Source organism: Choloepus didactylus, chromosome 3, assembly GCF_015220235.1.
Source record: "Choloepus didactylus isolate mChoDid1 chromosome 3, mChoDid1.pri, whole genome shotgun sequence".
Taxonomy (NCBI): domain Eukaryota; kingdom Metazoa; phylum Chordata; class Mammalia; order Pilosa; family Megalonychidae; genus Choloepus; species Choloepus didactylus.
The window spans coordinates 92,582,825-92,599,590 of record NC_051309.1 but is presented as its reverse complement, the minus strand read 5'-3'; the positions used below and the strand labels follow the sequence as shown (position 1 = coordinate 92,599,590).

The window sequence follows — 16,766 nt, the reverse complement described above, 5'->3', positions numbered from 1 at the left end:
TTGTGGTTTTAATTTGCATCTCTCTAATAGCTAGTGAAGCTGAACATTTTTTCATGTGTTTCTTGGCCATTTGTAGTTCCTCTTCAGAGAACTGTCTTTTCATATCTTTTGCCCATTTTATAATTGGGCTGTCTGTACTATTGTCATTGAGTTGTAGGATTTCTTTGTATATGCAAGATATCAGTCTTTTGTCAGATACATGGTTTCCAAAAATTTTTTCCCATTGAGTTGGCTGCCTCTTCACCTTTTTGAGAAATTCCTTTGAGGTGCAGAAACTTCTAAGCTTGAGGAGTTCCCATTTATCTATTTTCTCTTTTGTTGCTTGTGCTTTGGGTGTAAAGTCTAGGAAGTGGCCGCCTAATACAAGGTCTTGAAGATGTTTTCCTACATTATCTTCTAGGAGTTTTATGGTACTTTCTTTTATATTGAGATCTTTGGTCCATTTTGAGTTAATTTTTGTGTAGGGGGTGAGGTAGGGGTCCTCTTTCATTCTTTTGGATATGGATATCCAACTCTCCCAGCCCCATTTGTTGAAAAGACCATTATGGCTCAGTTCAGTGACTTTGGGGGCCTTATCAAAGATCAGTCGGCCATAGATCTGAGGGTCTATCTCTGAATTCTCAATTCGATTCCATTGATCTATATGTCTATCTTTGTGCCAGTACCATGCTGTCTTGGCAACTGTGGCTTTATAATAAGCTTCAAAGTCAGGGAGTGTAAGTCCTCCCACTTCGTTTTTCTTTTTTAGAGTGTCTTTAGCAATTCGAGGCATCTTCCCTTTCCAAATAAATTTGATAACTAGCTTTTCCAAGTCTGCAAAGTAGGTTGTTGGAATTTTGATTGGGATTGCATTGAATCTGTAGATGAGTTTGGGTAGAATTGACATCTTAATGACATTTAGCCTTCCTATCCATGAACATGGAATATTTTTCCATCTTTTAAGGTCCCCTTCTATTTCTTTTAGTAGAGTTATGTAGTTTTCTTTGTATAGGTCTTTTACATCTTTGGTTAAGTTTATTCCTAGGTACTTGATTTTTTTAGTTCTATTGAAAATGGTATCTTTTTCTTGAGTGTCTCTTCAGTTTGTTCATTTCTAGCATATAGAAACATTACTGACTTATGCGCATTAATCTTGTATCCCGCTACTTTGCTAAATTTGTTTATTAGCTCTAGTAGCTGTATCATCGATTTCTCAGGGTTTTCTAGATATAAGATCATATCATCTGCAAACAATGACAGTTTTACTTCTTCTTTTCCAATTTGGATGCCTTTTATTTCTTTGTCTTGCCAGATTGCCCTGGCTAGCACTTCCAGCACAATGTTGAATAACAGTGGTGACAGCGGGCATCCTTGTCTTGTTCCTGATCTTAGAGGGAAGGCTTTCAGTCTCTCACCATTGAGTACTATGCTGGCTGTGGGTTTTTCATATATGCTCTTTATCATGTTGAGGAAGTTTCCTTCAATTCCTACCTTTTGAAGTGTTTTTATCAAAAACGGATGTTGGATTTTGTCAAATGCTTTTTCAGCATCTATTGAGATGATCAATTGATTTTTCCCTTTCGAGTTTTTAATGTGTTGTAATACATTGATTGTTTTTCTTATGTTGAACCATCCTTGCATGCCTGGAATGAACCCCACTTGGTCATGGTGTATGATTTTTTTAATGTGTCTTTGGATTCGATTTGCAAGTATTTTGTTGAGGATTTTTGGATCTATATTCATTAGGGAGATTGGCCTGTAGTTTTCCTTTTTTGTAGCATCTTTGCCTGGTTTTGGTATTAGATTGATGTTAGCTTCATAAAATGAGTTAGGTAGTGTTCCCTTTTCTTCAATGTTTTGAAAGAGTTTGAGTAAGATTGGTGTCAGTTCTATCTGGAAAGTTTGGTAGAATTCCCCGGTGAAGCCATCTGGCCCTGGGCATTTATTTGTGGGAAGATTTTTGATGACTGATTGGATCTCTTTGCTTGTGATGGGTTGGTTGAGGTCTTCTATTTCTTCTCTGGTCAGTCTAGGTTGTTCATATGTTTCCAGGAAATTGTCCATTTCTTCTACATTGTCCAGTGTGTTGCCATACAGTTGTTCATAATATCCTCTTATAATTTTTTTTAATTTCTTCAGGATCTGCAGTTATGTCACCTTTTTCATTCATTATTTTGTTTATATGGGTCTTCTCTCTTTTTGATTTTGTCAGTCTAGCTAGGAGCTTGTCAATCTTGTTGATCTTCTCAAAGAACCAACTTTTGGTGATATTTATCCTCTCTATTGTTTTTTTGTTCTCTATGTCATTTATTACTGCTTTAATCCTTGTTATTTCCTTTCTTCTACTTGGTTTAGGATTGGTTTGCTGTTCATTTTCTAGCTTCTTCAGTTGATCCATTAGTTCCTTGATTTTGGCTCTTTCTTCCTTTTTAATATATGCGTTTAGTGCTATAAATTTCCCCCTTAGCACTGCTTTTGCTGCATCCCATAGATTTTGGAATGTTGTGTTCTCATTTTCATTCGTCTCTATATATTTAGCAATTTCTCTTGCTATTTCTTCTTTAACCCACTGATTGTTTAGGAGTGTGTTGTTTAACCTCCAGGTATTTGTGAATTTTCTAAGTCTTTGATGGTTATTGACTTCTAATTGTATTCCATTGTGGTCAGAGAATGTGCTTTGAATAATTTCAATATTTTTAAATTTATTGAGGCTTGTTTTATGTCCCAGCATATGATCTATTCTGGAGAAAGTTCCGTGAGCACTAGAAAAGTATGTGTATCCTGGTGATTTGGGATGTAATGTCCTGTATATGTCTGTTAAATCTAATTCATTTATCAGATTGTTTAGGTTTTCAATTTCCTTATTGGTCTTCTGTCTGGTTGATCTATCTATAGGAGAGAGTGATGTGTTGAAGTCTCCCACAATTACTGTGGAAACATCAATTGCTTCCTTTAGTTTTGCCAATGTTTCTCTCATGTATTTTGTGGCACCTTGATTGGGTGCATAGACATTTACGATTGTTATTTCTTCTTGCTGAATTGCCCCTTTTATTAGTACGTAGTGGCCTTCTTTGTCTCTGAAAACATCCCTGCATTTGAAGTCTATTTTATCTGAGATTAATATTGCTACACCTGCTTTCTTTTGGCTGTAGCTTGCATGAAATATTTTTTTCCATCCTTTCACTTTCAGTTTCTTTGTGTCCCTGTGTCTAAGATGAGTCTCTTGTATGCAACATATTGATGGTTCATTTCTTTTGATCCATTCTGTGAATCTATATCTTTTAATTGGGGAGTTTAATCCATTTACATTCAACGTTATAACCATGAAGGCATTTCTTGAATCGGCCATCTTATCCTTTGGTTTATGTTTGCCATATTTTTCCCTCTCTCTATTAATATCCTTTATTGTACCCATACCGAATCTCTTTAGTACTGAACCTTTCTCCAAGTCTCTCTGTCCTGTCTTTGTTTCTCTGTCTGTAGGGCTCCCTTTAGTATCTCCAGTAGGGCAGGTCTCTTGTTAGCAAATTCTCTCAGCATTTCTTTGTCTGTGGCTCTCCCTCAAATTTGAAGGAGAGCTTTGCTGGATAAAGTATTCTTGGCTGGAAATTTTTCTCACTCAGAATTTTAAATATATCGTGCCACTGCCTTCTTGCCTCCATGGTGGCTGCTGAGTAGTCACTACTTAGTCTTATGCTGTTTCCTTTGTATGTGGTGAATTGCTTTTCTCTTGCTGCTTTCAGAACTTGCTCCTTCTCTTCTGTGTTTGACAGTGTGATCAGAATATGTCTCAGAGTGGGTTTATTTGGATTTATTGTATTTCTAGTTCGCTGAGCCTTTATGATTTGTGTATTTATGTTGTTTAGAAGATTTGGGAAGTTTTCCCCAACAATTTCTTTGAATACTCTTCCTAGACCTTTACCCTTTTCTTCCCCTTCTGGGACACCAATGAGTCTTATATTTGGACGTTTCATATTATCTATCATATCCCTGAGGTCCATTTCGATTTTTTCAATTTTTTTCCCCATTCTTTCTTTTATGCTTTCATTTCCCATTCTGTCATCTTCCAGGTCACTGATTCGTTGTTCAACTTCCTCTAGTCTTGTACTATGAGTGTCCAGAGTCTTTTTAATTTAGTCAACAGTTTCTTTAATTTCCATAAGATCATCCATTTTTTTATTTAGTCTTGCAATGTCTTCTTTATGCTCTTCTAGGGTCTTCTTGATTTCCTTCATATCCCGTACTATGGTCTCATTGTTCATCTTTAGTTCTTTGAGTAGCTGCTCTAGGTGCTGTGTCTCTTCTGATCTTTTGATTTGGGTGCTTGGGCTTGGGTTATCCATATCGTCTGGTTTTTTCATATGCTTTATAATTTTCTGTTGTTTTTGGCCTCGTGGCATTTGCTGAACTTGATAGGGTTCTTTTAGGGTTTGTAGACCTATTGAAGTCCTTATCTCTAATTTATCAGATCTACAGCTTCGTGGAGTACACTTTCTCTAACTAACCAGCAAGTGGCGTCCACGAGCCACCTGTTCTCCACAAGCCAGTTCTCCCCTGCTTAGCCTTTTTGGTGAGTGGGGGAGTGAGTCTTGTGGGGCCCAATTGGTGTACCAAGCTTGCGTGTGTAGTTGGTGTTGCCTGCCCTGTATGTGGGGCGTGTTTCTGGGCAGTCAGGGAGGGGGGGTGGCCCTAACAATCAAATCTCCCTGGTGATCCTAGAGTTTTAAAGCTGCTGCAATAGTCTAATCCTTCAGTTCAGTCCTGCCACTGTTTGTCTCTGCCACTGACCCACAAGTCTTTGGTATTGGCGTATGGCTCCTGAGACTTGCAAGTGGGCCCCTCTTCCAGGCTGTGCACCCCGGGTCCTCTGTTGAGGGATGACTGTGCTATGTCACAGGTGAGTGCCGTCCCCCCAGGGCAGTTCTGGGCTGCTGGGCTGTGTAGGGAGGCTCCCAGTCTGCTCAAATGATGGCTAAGTGGGGCTTTGTTAATTCACACTGCTCCACCTTCCCAACTCTGGGACAATCAGCTGAGGTTGCAGGCAAGGCTGATGTCCACGCCCAGTTTTGTGGTGTGTGCCTGTTATTTGAAGCACTTCCGTCACACTGGGTTGTCTGGGGCAGCTCTGGGCTATGGGGCTGGCGATGGGCAGGAGTGTTTCCTGTCCACCAGGATGGTGGCTGTGAGCGGACACCCCCCTTTTCTTGGGAAGTTGTGGTGTTTAGTGAATTTTCTCAGCCACTGGATTATTGCCTTTTGTCTCAGAGCTCTCTTAGTTCTGCTCTTGACTTGACATGCCCAAATTGAAAGTCTTTGAAGCTTTCTGTATTGGGCTTCTTAGAGTAATTGTTTTAGAAAAAGAAAAAAGGATTAAAAAAAAAAAAAAAAAAAAAAAGGGCCCTCCTCAAAGATCTAATGGGTTATTGAAATGCTAAGAGACAAAGCAACCAGGGCCATTAAGGAAAGGTCCACAGGGCAGAGAGATCAGCTTTTCTTCGGGATTTGCATATGCACCTCAAGGCCTGAGCTCCGCCCTTCCCCTTTCTGTGTTCACCAGAACTCCAAAAATCCTCTGCTTTTATTTTGGAGTTTTTCGTGTTGTTTTTTTTTTCTATGCCTGTCTCCTCTCTGCTGGGCTGGCTGCTCTCAGATTCTCTGGTGTCTGGTCTCAGTCTATCTATGGTTGGAGTTTGGATCAATAGAATGAGTTTCCGATAAGGGCTGCCACCGCAGTTCTCCCTTCTCCTTCCCGGAGCTGACAGCCCCTCCTCCCACGGGACTGAGCCTGGCAGGGAGGGGCGCGGGTCCCCTGGCCGCAAAAACTTACAGATTTCGCTGATCTCAGCAGTTCGACATTTTCATGAGTGTTGTATGAAGTATGCCCAAAGACAGATTGCTCTGTGGTGTCCAGTCCACGCATTTCCTGGCTTTCTACCTACTTTCCTGGAGGAGTAACTAAAACATACAGCTCACCAGTCTGCCATCTTGCCCCGCCTCCTGGTGTGTCTAATTTACTGATCTATTTTCTGTGAATGCAACTGCTTAACTTCTGAGAGCAAGTTTAATTTCTGTATTTTCAAATTCACTGTTTTCCTTGTGCACTCCTTCTAAGGTACAGGTCCACTTGACTCTTTCCTTTCTTTACCTGTGCTGCCACTAATAGATGAAAAAGAACATAAAAACAAAAATGCTGAAATATGTAGTTTAATAGCTGCACAGATTTCTAAAAAGATAGTATTTCTAATTAACATAGTTTCAATATGAGTCAATAATGTGTGTAGCTACCAAAGAAACCAGTGTAGACTTAGCTGTGTCAATTGTTGGCTGAATGAGTAAGTGTACGAAGGAAGGAGTCAATAGCCCTGTCCTAATCTTCCCTGACATTCCATGCTGAAAGAACCAATGTTTATTTAGTTCAGGGTCCACATTTTCAGAGGATATTGACAAACTGGAGTGTTTATTCAGAGGAGACTGGCCAGGTGGTGATGGGACTTGAAACTGCACTCTGTCAAATGGTGATAGGACACTGGTGATGTTTAGCTTGAAGAGGGAAAGATTTAGGGGAAAAATAATAAGAGCTAAGTGTTAGTAAGTGTTTACTCTAGTCTCTGTCCTTTGATGGATTTCATATATTATAGGTCTATCATAATTAAAAGGGAATACTTTATTCTGAATTGCCCCAGAAGGCAGGGTTGGCAATAGTGAATGGAAACCACAGCAGACAACTCTGCTTTTTTGGATGATGACATTTCTAACTCTCAAAGTTGTCCAAGAACAGAAAAAGGGGCCTTGATATTGGTGAATTTTATGCTATAGAAGACTGGTTAAAATTTTTGGTGGAGATATTTTGGAGGGTGTATTAGTTAGGGTTCTCTAGGGAAACAGAATCAATAAGAGATATCTATAAATATAAGATTTTATAAAAGTGTCTCACACGACTGTGGGTATGCATGAGCCCAGATTCCACAGGGCAGGCAGCAAACTGGCAACTCCAGTGAAGGTGTTCAATGAAGTCCTCAGGCAGCAAACTGGCAACTTCAATGAATGTGTTCGATGAACTCCTCAGGAACGAACTGTCAACTTTGAACTCCTCAGGAAATGCTTTGCTGGTTAGCCAAAGCAGTGAAGGTCCTCTGTCTGTCTCGCTTAAAGGTCTCCAACTGATTGGATTAAATCCAGCTGATTGCATTCTCTCATTGTGGAAGACATGTCCTTCATTGATGTAATCAGTCACAGCTGCAGCCCATTGATTGATGATTTAATAAACTAGCCTTCTGGTTTATTAACCAGCCACAAATGTCCTTGCAGTAATGGTTAGGCCAGTGCTTGCTTTACCAGACAGCTGGGTACCATCACCTGGCCAAGTTGACACAAGAACCTAACCATAACAGAGGGGAATAAGTATTAGATGGGAGCGTGAGTCAGATGAACTCTAAGACTTTTGTTTAACCTTAACCTGTGAATTTGGCAATATCTTTTAGTTTTGTAATCCTCTTCTTTCCTTTTTACTTCAGTGGTAATGAGCCCTCAGTGGCCAAATGTCAGATTCCGATTTGATGGATCAATTATAGAGGACCCTGGTTGCTGCATTCCTTACTGCTAACTAAGACAAAAACCAGCAGAACCCAAAGTTGCAGAATGGGAAGCAAATATTTTGTGAATTGATCATTAAGTATAATAGTGAGAAGAGTTTCCCTTACTTCCTCATTTTATCCCCAGACCCATGTATTCTGATTATGGGGAAAAAAGTACCATACATTGGTTGCTTTTCAAAGCATGATAGATTCTCATGCTCAGAGAGTTTGAAAGCTTCAACTGTTACAGTATTTGTATTTAAAATAAATTATTTATGTTTCTGAAATCCTCTCTGATTGCATTACTTATTTTGAGCTTTTTTATAGTTAATGAGCATACTTTGATCATCAACCCATCTGTGCTTTCATGCCAATTAAAAACTGTTTCCTGTGAATGGGGGAAGAATGAATACTCACTTAAAATAACCAAAGAATGATGTAGTTTTTATAGGTGAAGAAAACCTAGGTATCACATGTTTATAGATGAGCAATTCAAGCCCAGAGAGATTGAATGACTTGCCCACAGTCCCATGGCTAGTGGGAAAGTTAAGCACTTTCCTTTCTTCTTCCCTCCCTCCCCCCACCCCATGATACAATTATGTACTGCACTCTTAACAAGGAACTCTTCTATTTTTCTTCTCCTAGCAAGTATAATTTTTTTGTACTGGCCAATTTTATATCCTTATTTAAAGCCTGATTTGCATGATAGAAGGCATCTGAGTAGGATTGCAAAATAGTATTTTCTTTACTGAGACCCTTATTTAGGAAGGCAAGGGATCTAAGGATTTCTGTGTTTTAAATCTATACTGCTCTTGGTTCTCTGCAGTGCTGCATATGATGCTGTTCTCGACAGAAATGTGGCCATTAAGAAGCTCAGCAGACCCTTTCAAAACCAAACACATGCCAAGAGAGCTTACCGGGAGCTTGTCCTCATGAAGTGTGTGAACCATAAAAACGTGAGTTTTGTTGTTATTTTTGAACCACTGGCAGTAAGAGATTGAGAGATTGGGAGAAGAAAGTTAGTGAGCCAACTTCAATAGGAAAGACTTCCTTTACTTCACAATTTCTCCCTTTTAAGACTGCTTATCGTTTCCATATGGTACATTTGATTTCATTGTCCTCTTGGTAGCTTTCTGCGTCAAAATCATTTAAAAGCCATATGGCATGGAGGGGGTGAATTTGTTAGATATTTCCCTGTTATGAAATTAACCATATTTGGTTACCTTGCTCTGAATTAACCAGAGCGCTTCATGCTTACAAAAAAAAAAAAAAAAAAGAAAGAAAGAAAACAGCTATCAAACAGTATGCTTTACCTCTTCTTAATTAATAACAATTAATAAGTGAATATTTTTATTCATCATGTTGTATCCTTTTATTAGGCTATAGTCTGGCAGTGGCCTCTAACTGTTCACTGTGCTTCAACATCTTGTTTTACATAGAGTTGAACAAATGTGTAAGTGTATATTTGCAAAGCATTGCAGAGCAGGGTCATCAAGAGCTTGTTCTCTTTGTTAACTCAACCGGGCACATTGTTAAAGGACTTTCTTTACTTCAGAGTATAAGCTTCTTCAACCACAAGCAAAGGCCTCTAGAATTCTTCCTGTGTTCCAGTTTTTCTCAGTAAGGACAAATGGAAAATAGTTCATTTTAGTCATGCAAGGATTATGAGACTTCTATAAAGGCATCTAGAACTGATGGAAAGGGTGATCCTTATGAAGAGTTACTCTGCTAACGCAACGTATTCTTTCAGTGTGTTAAGTAAAGGCAGGAGCAATGTATTTTTGTGGTAGCAGAGAAGATAAGAAGTATCATGGGAAATGAAGAGATTGTATAGAAAGGGATGCCAGTTTTTGCTTTTATGTATTTATTATTTCCTGAATCCTTCTTCCTCATACTGTGAAGACATTTCCACTTAATTAACTGATTTGCAGGTATCACACTCTCCACTCTTGTCTGAATTGTAGAAGGCTCAAATTTATCAAAAGAATACAAAACATAGTTGTTAATTTCTAAATAGCATACCATTTGTCACCTCCTTGCATTCATTCATTCATTATTTACCTACTTATTTGTAAAGGTCTAAGGAAATAAGTTTCTGGGACTTGTTAACAAAGGGAATGTCACTTATAACTAAATGTAAATTAGTACCTGTTATGTACAATTGTATCAGTGCTATGGCTTCAGATTCTGATTCAAATTGTCATTTGTTGGTGCCAAGAACTGTGCTAGATGATCGAACAATTATATCTGCATTTAGAAAAGGGCTAACAGAAAACATGGGAACATAAATAACTTGCTTTGTTGTTGGGGATGAGTATGATCATAGTTAATTTTGTCCTTCACTTGGAATGGCATTAATAATCTCAAAGAAAAAAAGAGGTTACAAAGTTGATATGAGGAAAACTTAAGTGGAGACCAGCGGAATATGGAGCAAAGTGAACAGATATGACTTTTCAAAGCATAGTAGGAAATTTGGATTTAAATATGATATTTCAGTCATTTGCCTTCATCATTTAAGCAATGGATTTAAGGGTTTATTGTTAATAAAATATACAAAACATTTAAGTCATAAGCATTAATCCCAGATCAGAAGTAAAGGCTAGAGCAAAGTAAAACACTGAAGTTACTCCAAAGATATCTTTAATAGAGAAGAAAATCCATTGAGAAAATGATTACTCAATTCTAGGAAGTGATAATTAGAGTGATTGTGGGTCCACGACAAACATTGAATCATATCCGTGCATCCTGAGACTCTGGGGTAAAAGAACTGAGTCAGATTCCTGCCTGGAAGCTGTTGAACTGTGATGATCTCTATCTACAGACAAGGTTTTTAACTGGCCATTTTCAGGCATTAGAATGTATAAAGGGAGGTAAGAAAAGTAAAGAAAATCATCAAAGGGAAATAAAAAAAAAGTAAAGGTGATAAAGCAAGGGCATACGAAAAGGGAAACTAAGAACATACAGTGAGAGAATAGATCTTGAGAAACTACTTTTTAAAATAATAAATCTTAAGTTATTTTAAATTGTAATACCATTTTCTGGATTAGATTACCTAGATTATTTATTCACCAAATAATATGAGTAAACATTTTTCTGTTTTTTTTAGGAGTGTTTATATGAGTTTGTGCATGTGTGTGTCCTATGAATAATCCGTGATGATTTTGAACAAATAGCAAAATGAAGTAAATTACTTTGACAGTGCTAAAGTACTACAATAACAGGCCCATTATAGATAACTCCAGTGAGAGATGCACCACATTCATCTTTTATCAACTTACTCTATAACTAAGTGCACAAAAAAACTAGACACTTGGATCACAAGTTTTAAAGATATTTTGAAACAACCTCATTTCTGTATGCATATTCTATGCTGTGAGGTTGCTTTAGAAGATGTGATGTTGGTTGCTTTTTTTTTTTTTAGGCTATAATCATTGCCCTATGTATGCTATGCTAGGAACTATAGGATGTTATTGTGACTCTTTTCTGAACAATATCTCAACAAGTGACAACTACTTGACACATAAACGTTCCCTAGAACAGAATCTATTTCTCAAGTGGTTAAAATAATTAGGTTTTGTTTTCATTACTATGAATGTTTCTGTGCCGCTTTTGAAGTTTCCTGCAGTTCGTTGATTCATGCTTTAAAAGTGTTTAAATCTTGAACTTGTACTTATTCAGTTTCTGTGAAATGGTTACATCTATCTTGTGAAGAGAAGATGATTATCTATAATTTTATTGTAATTTCCCTCTGGCACATTAGTACAGAATGTTTAGTAGAAAGAACAGTTCAAGTTATGTAAGCAATCTACTTGCAAATGTGGCAAGGGATTTTTTTTTTTTAGTTTACTTACGTGATAAGGTAAACTTCGTGACCTAATATATAAAAGAATTCAAGTAGGAGACAAAAAGTTTAAGAAACTTAATTTAGACAATTATTTTTATTTTAAACATTTTCCACTAAATTCATCATTGATACCACCCAAGATACATTTTCCCCCACATTGGAACATTAGTTTAAGTATTTGTGTATCAGATAAAAGTAATAGAAAGTAAAGTAACAACACACAAAAATCTTGAGTTAGAACACCACCTTATTCATTTGAAGGAAAAACACAGCTTTTGTAAGTTGTTGAGTTTTTTGCTATTGCCACATTTCTATAGCACATAGTTTTTGTTTGTTTGTTTGTTTAGTTCCCTTGCAGGCTTGTATTTTACCAGAAAGATTCACACTCTAAAAGAGTATAAAAATTATAGCTTCTCTGGCTATTCCTTCTGCCTAAGAAATTGAACTTTTAAACTGCATCAACCTGAAGACAGATATGTTCTTTCTGTAATATATTTCCAAAGTTCTGTGATACAGTTCTATAAATTGTTTTCCAAAGTTTCTTTTCTATTTCCACATCACTAGTGTGTGACTTTGAGTTGAAATAAATACTTGTTTTAAATATTTGTCTAAATCATTCTCTCTTTTTTTTCTCCTTCCCCTTATCCTTCCTCTCTCTGTCTTTCAGATTATTAGTTTATTAAATGTCTTCACACCCCAGAAAACACTAGAGGAGTTTCAAGATGTGTAAGTAATAAAACTCACAAAGGATGAGAATGCATAGCACTTGATAGCTCAAGGGAAATTGTCAAAAAGCAGATAGGTGAAGCCTCTTGCAGAGATCTAGAGAGATAAAAACTGGGATCAAATTAAAGAGACTCTAGGTTGTGTTTGTGGTGTTCCTAGAAGGACATTTTTTACCTCATTCTGGCATAATGGTTCTCTGTGCTGTTGTTCCATGTTCTTGGTTCAATCAGGAAAGACGTTGTTGTTGTTGTTGTTGTTATTGTTAGATTCCATAAGCTTTCTGGAATGAGTCAATCACTTTGATAAATATTAATAGAAAGGATATGATAAAATTCAGCTTTCTTCTTTATTTCTATTTTTGGGGGTTGGGGGGTGCCTTTGATTGCAAAAAGAATCTACCTAGAAGTATAGTGACAATAAGCAGAGGAGAGGAAGTTATTGCTCAGAGTATTGTCCTATTTAACACAGATATTATTGCAATTAATGGAGGAGCTGTTGTAACTTTTTATTTGTGATCATAATACTCTGGAAAGCATTGAAGGAATACAGGGAAAAGCGAGAGCAAGATGAATGTGGAAAATATAGGGCAATAGACACACATTAATAAATGCTGCTTTTACTTAATAACCCAGTGGTAGTGTTACCATTAACTAACACACATACAATACCTGGAAATTTTTCAAATTCTTGATTCAGTTAAAGGGAGAGTTGTGAAGTTAAGAAGACTAACTTATTTAGGAGATGATTCTGACTTGATTGGAGAACTTCACAGCTCTTGTGATCTGGAACTAACATTGTATATGGATTTATCCTCCAGTTATTTAGTAATGGAACTGATGGATGCCAACTTATGTCAGGTGATTCAGATGGAATTAGACCACGAGCGAATGTCTTACCTGCTCTACCAAATGTTGTGTGGCATCAAGCACCTGCACTCTGCTGGAATTATTCACAGGGTAAGAGCACCTACTCCAGAATTATGATTATGCTGCTTTTGGAGAAAAGAAAGAACACCAGTAGATTGTTTTCTTCCTGTAGGGTGGCTTGATTAAATATAATGTCTTTCAGGTAGAGAGACTTGGTTAAATAAGATATACTTCTTCATTTCTTCAACAATGGAATTAGCACAAAGTTCACTTATGTGTAAAAGGAAATTCTGGCTATACTTTTGTCTAATGTTCTTTCCAGCTCATTGAGAGGCAGCTTCTGAGAAGTCTCCTACTTTCTAGCCCCTTGACCAACACAGGTCATATGTGCAGCTGAAATAAGACAGATCATTCCTGCAGTTCATTTCTGGCAACGTAAAGACAGTTGCCCTGATCTGCTCTTCTGTCAGGCCTAGAAGGGAAATATAACCTGAAAGCCTTATGTTCCCTTTCTCTATGGAAAGGCCTAAAGGATGACAATAAATGTGTCTTTTTTCTAAAACCTCCTCCCAAGATAAGCTTAAATTGTAAAAATGATAGTACAATTCTCTTCCGGAGTTAAAAAATATTACCTGGAGGTATTAATAAAATAATAATCCAAAAATGAATTGCAAACTTCTTTGGGGCAGAATCATATGCTTTATCTAGTGCTTTGCAGGCAAGGGGTGCCCCATCAATGCTATCACACGACTGATCATCTTGCCATGTCGAAGCTACAGATGGAAAGCTCACGTTCCATTTGATGCTGGCTTTTCATTTCTTCCTTTGTCCCTCTTCCCTTGTCAGGATTTAAAACCAAGTAACATTGTGGTCAAGTCTGATTGCACATTGAAAATCCTCGACTTTGGACTGGCCAGGACGGCAGGCACAAGCTTCATGATGACTCCTTATGTGGTGACCCGCTATTACAGAGCTCCCGAGGTCATCCTGGGAATGGGCTACAAGGAGAATGGTAGGGATGCCTCTGACGAGCAAGATTAAAAAACATGAAGGAAATGCATGCTTGTTTTAGACAGCCACGAGTAATGTTCTCTTTCATGCATATTTATGGCATTGAAAAAGAATGGGGCAGCCAGCTTTCATATTCAGAGGTTGTTTTTTTCTTTAATACTACTAGAAAGAATCACTCACTAAAAATGTGAAGGATGTTTCTGAGAAGTAAGCTTTGCTAGAAGAGCTCAAAATGTTATAGCTAAAAAGAATTGTAAATGGAGTCTGATTCAACAGTCAAGTCGATACTGATTAGCAAACATGCTGTGGATAATTGAGAAATATTATTATCTGGATTTGCTGCACAGCTCAGAGTGAGTGTGGAAACAGGAAGAAATTTATCTGTTGCATTTAACCATTTGGCTTTTATGTCATGTCTGAGATTGATGGCTCTATTCCTAAGGAATGACAATCAAACAAAAAGATGCCCCAAATCCTTGGGGTGAGAACCTTCACAAACTCTAAATGAACAGACAATTTGGAACAATCCAAATTATTCAGGCTTGATAAAGGTTTCTTTGCTATTTTAAACTGCTCTGTGAGTAATATTTAGGGTAGCAATTGCCCATTAAATCCTTATAAATTGCAGAAACTATAGAAAGGGGAAAATATTAAATTTTACATGATTGCTTTCATAAAGAAAATCTAATATGCATGAACACTTTAAAAGAAAAGGTAGAAAGAATGTTCAAAATATAAATCTGATTTGATTTTATTGATTTAAATGAAGGACTTTATAAAATATCTGTTAGGAAGCATTGCAATATATTATTTTGACCAAATCTCTTGCAAGCAATGCACGATATTAAAAAACATATCCAATATAAGTAGGTATTAAATTGTTTTGAATTAGGATTCTATATATGCACTTAATGTACTTTACCTACTTATTTTAAGTTCTATTCTATTTAGTTCTTAGCAGTCTGCTGTATTGCAATAAATTCTATTAAAACTATCATTGTATTTTTGTGTAAAGCTACAGGTCACGTCTGTGAAAATTCCATGGCCACTGAAGTTTAAAAAATTTCTTTGTGACCTTCAGATTAGAAGGCAGCCAGTAGTTGTGTGCATTTGTACAGAGGAAGGGAAGGGGTCAACTCTTACGAAGGTCAAGTTCTCTTAGGTGGGCAGTCAGAATTCTTGTGCCTGTTTACTCAGGCAAGGAGAATCTAGCCCTCTTCCCAAAGCAAAGACCACATTTAATTTAGTTGGAAAATAATTAGATGTTCTTCACCAGTTAAAAAAAAAAATCAAAGGGGGAACAAATTAAAGAAAAGTCGAGAATCAAGGATGTATGAGTGACTGGGAGACTGAATATGCCTATTCTTCTCACTTTCCCGATCTTCACCAAACAATTGGCATGTCTTCCCATCCCTTTCCCTTCCCTGTTTTAACATTCGCAAGAAAGGGATGCAAGAGGATGCCTTAGTTTTTTTGTTCTCCTCTAGGTCTGTGGAATAGTCCCGCCTAGCACCTTCGTGCCACCCTCTCCTGATGGGAGGAAAGTTATCATGCAGAAAAACCTGCTCGCTCCAATTCAGGCGTGCTCAGCTGCCCCTGCACCTAACCCTGCCTCCCTTCCCCAAGGAGCATTTCATTCTAACACTTTTAACCCCAAAGTTCCCTTTATCCTTACTAAAAAGTGAGCTGAAAAGGGGTAGAAATTACTAATAGAGAGTGAAACATGTTTAATCAACAAGTATGACGATTGGGAAATAAATATATGTATATAACTTTTTAAAGACACCGTTAACACTTGTTTTTCCACTTTATTTCCAGATACCTCCTTTACATATGTTCAAATTCATTATATATCTTTTATTTTCTTGAAATATTTCAAATGCAAACTAAAACTGATGTTCATTTACAAGGATAACTTCTGAAGAAAATCTGAGTCCTGAACACCTGGGATTCCAACTCTTCTGCCTGTGAACCATGGTTCTAAACATTTCCTAGTTTCTTGGCCTTTATTGAATATACCTATTTGGACACACACAAACACACAACACACACACACGCAGATGGTCTTTTGTTGCCCTATTTCATGCCATGAATAGAACAGAAAATGGAAAAGAGCTACTCCTATATGTTGATAAAGATTATTTTCTCCACAGATATAAAAAACCACTAGGTGGCTTTTAGCCATGACCTGCTGTGGGGATACTCTTGGTTTAACTGCCGGTTTTCCATGTCACCAATGTCACCACCTTATGGCACGAAAGAGGCAATCTAAGACACCCATAAAATAATGGCTTGTATTATTAATTTAAGTTCATACTAAACACTCTTTACATAATAATATAGTGTTGGTTTTAATTCACCTTTTGGCCAGAATTGGTGGGAGGCAAAAATTGTACCTTCTAATCAACCTTCTTTTTCCTCCTTCAGAAGTCAATTATCTTAGTTAACCTGACTTTCCTCCCCTTTCTTCACTTCCCTTTCTCTCCTGTTCCAGTGGATATATGGTCTGTGGGCTGCATTATGGGAGAAATGGTTCGTCACAAAATCCTCTTTCCAGGAAGGGACTGTATCCTTGTACCTTTTGCTGCAGCTTTACTTGTTTTGTTCTCTCTCCCTTTAAACACATAATGATTTTACCTGGACAGTAAAGATAGAGGCAAAAAGTTGGGTAAGTGTTGTAATTGTGATTACAAAGGAAAAAAAAAAGATGGTTCTTAAAATCTGACCAGTACTGAAAACTACTTGCCATGATGATTTGTTTTAATT

At 37.4% G+C, this 16,766-nt stretch overlaps 1 protein-coding gene across 18 annotated transcripts in view; it reads left to right on the top strand.

Moving 5' to 3' along the window:
• MAPK10 (mitogen-activated protein kinase 10) overlaps positions 1 to 16,766 on the top strand; it is a 719,417-nt gene that overhangs the window by 620,566 nt on the left and 82,085 nt on the right. For 15 of the 18 annotated variants that reach the window (XM_037830188.1, XM_037830184.1, XM_037830182.1 and 12 more), the window contains 5 exons: positions 8,380 to 8,509; positions 12,065 to 12,123; positions 12,941 to 13,079; positions 13,836 to 14,001; positions 16,495 to 16,566. In XM_037830188.1, coding sequence (XP_037686116.1) covers positions 8,380 to 8,509; positions 12,065 to 12,123; positions 12,941 to 13,079; positions 13,836 to 14,001; positions 16,495 to 16,566 — 566 coding nt within the window. The remainder of the gene's footprint in view (positions 1 to 8,379; positions 8,510 to 12,064; positions 12,124 to 12,940; positions 13,080 to 13,835; positions 14,002 to 16,494; positions 16,567 to 16,766) is intronic. The other 3 variants (XM_037830190.1, XM_037830195.1, XM_037830193.1) reach the window with 1 other exon arrangement.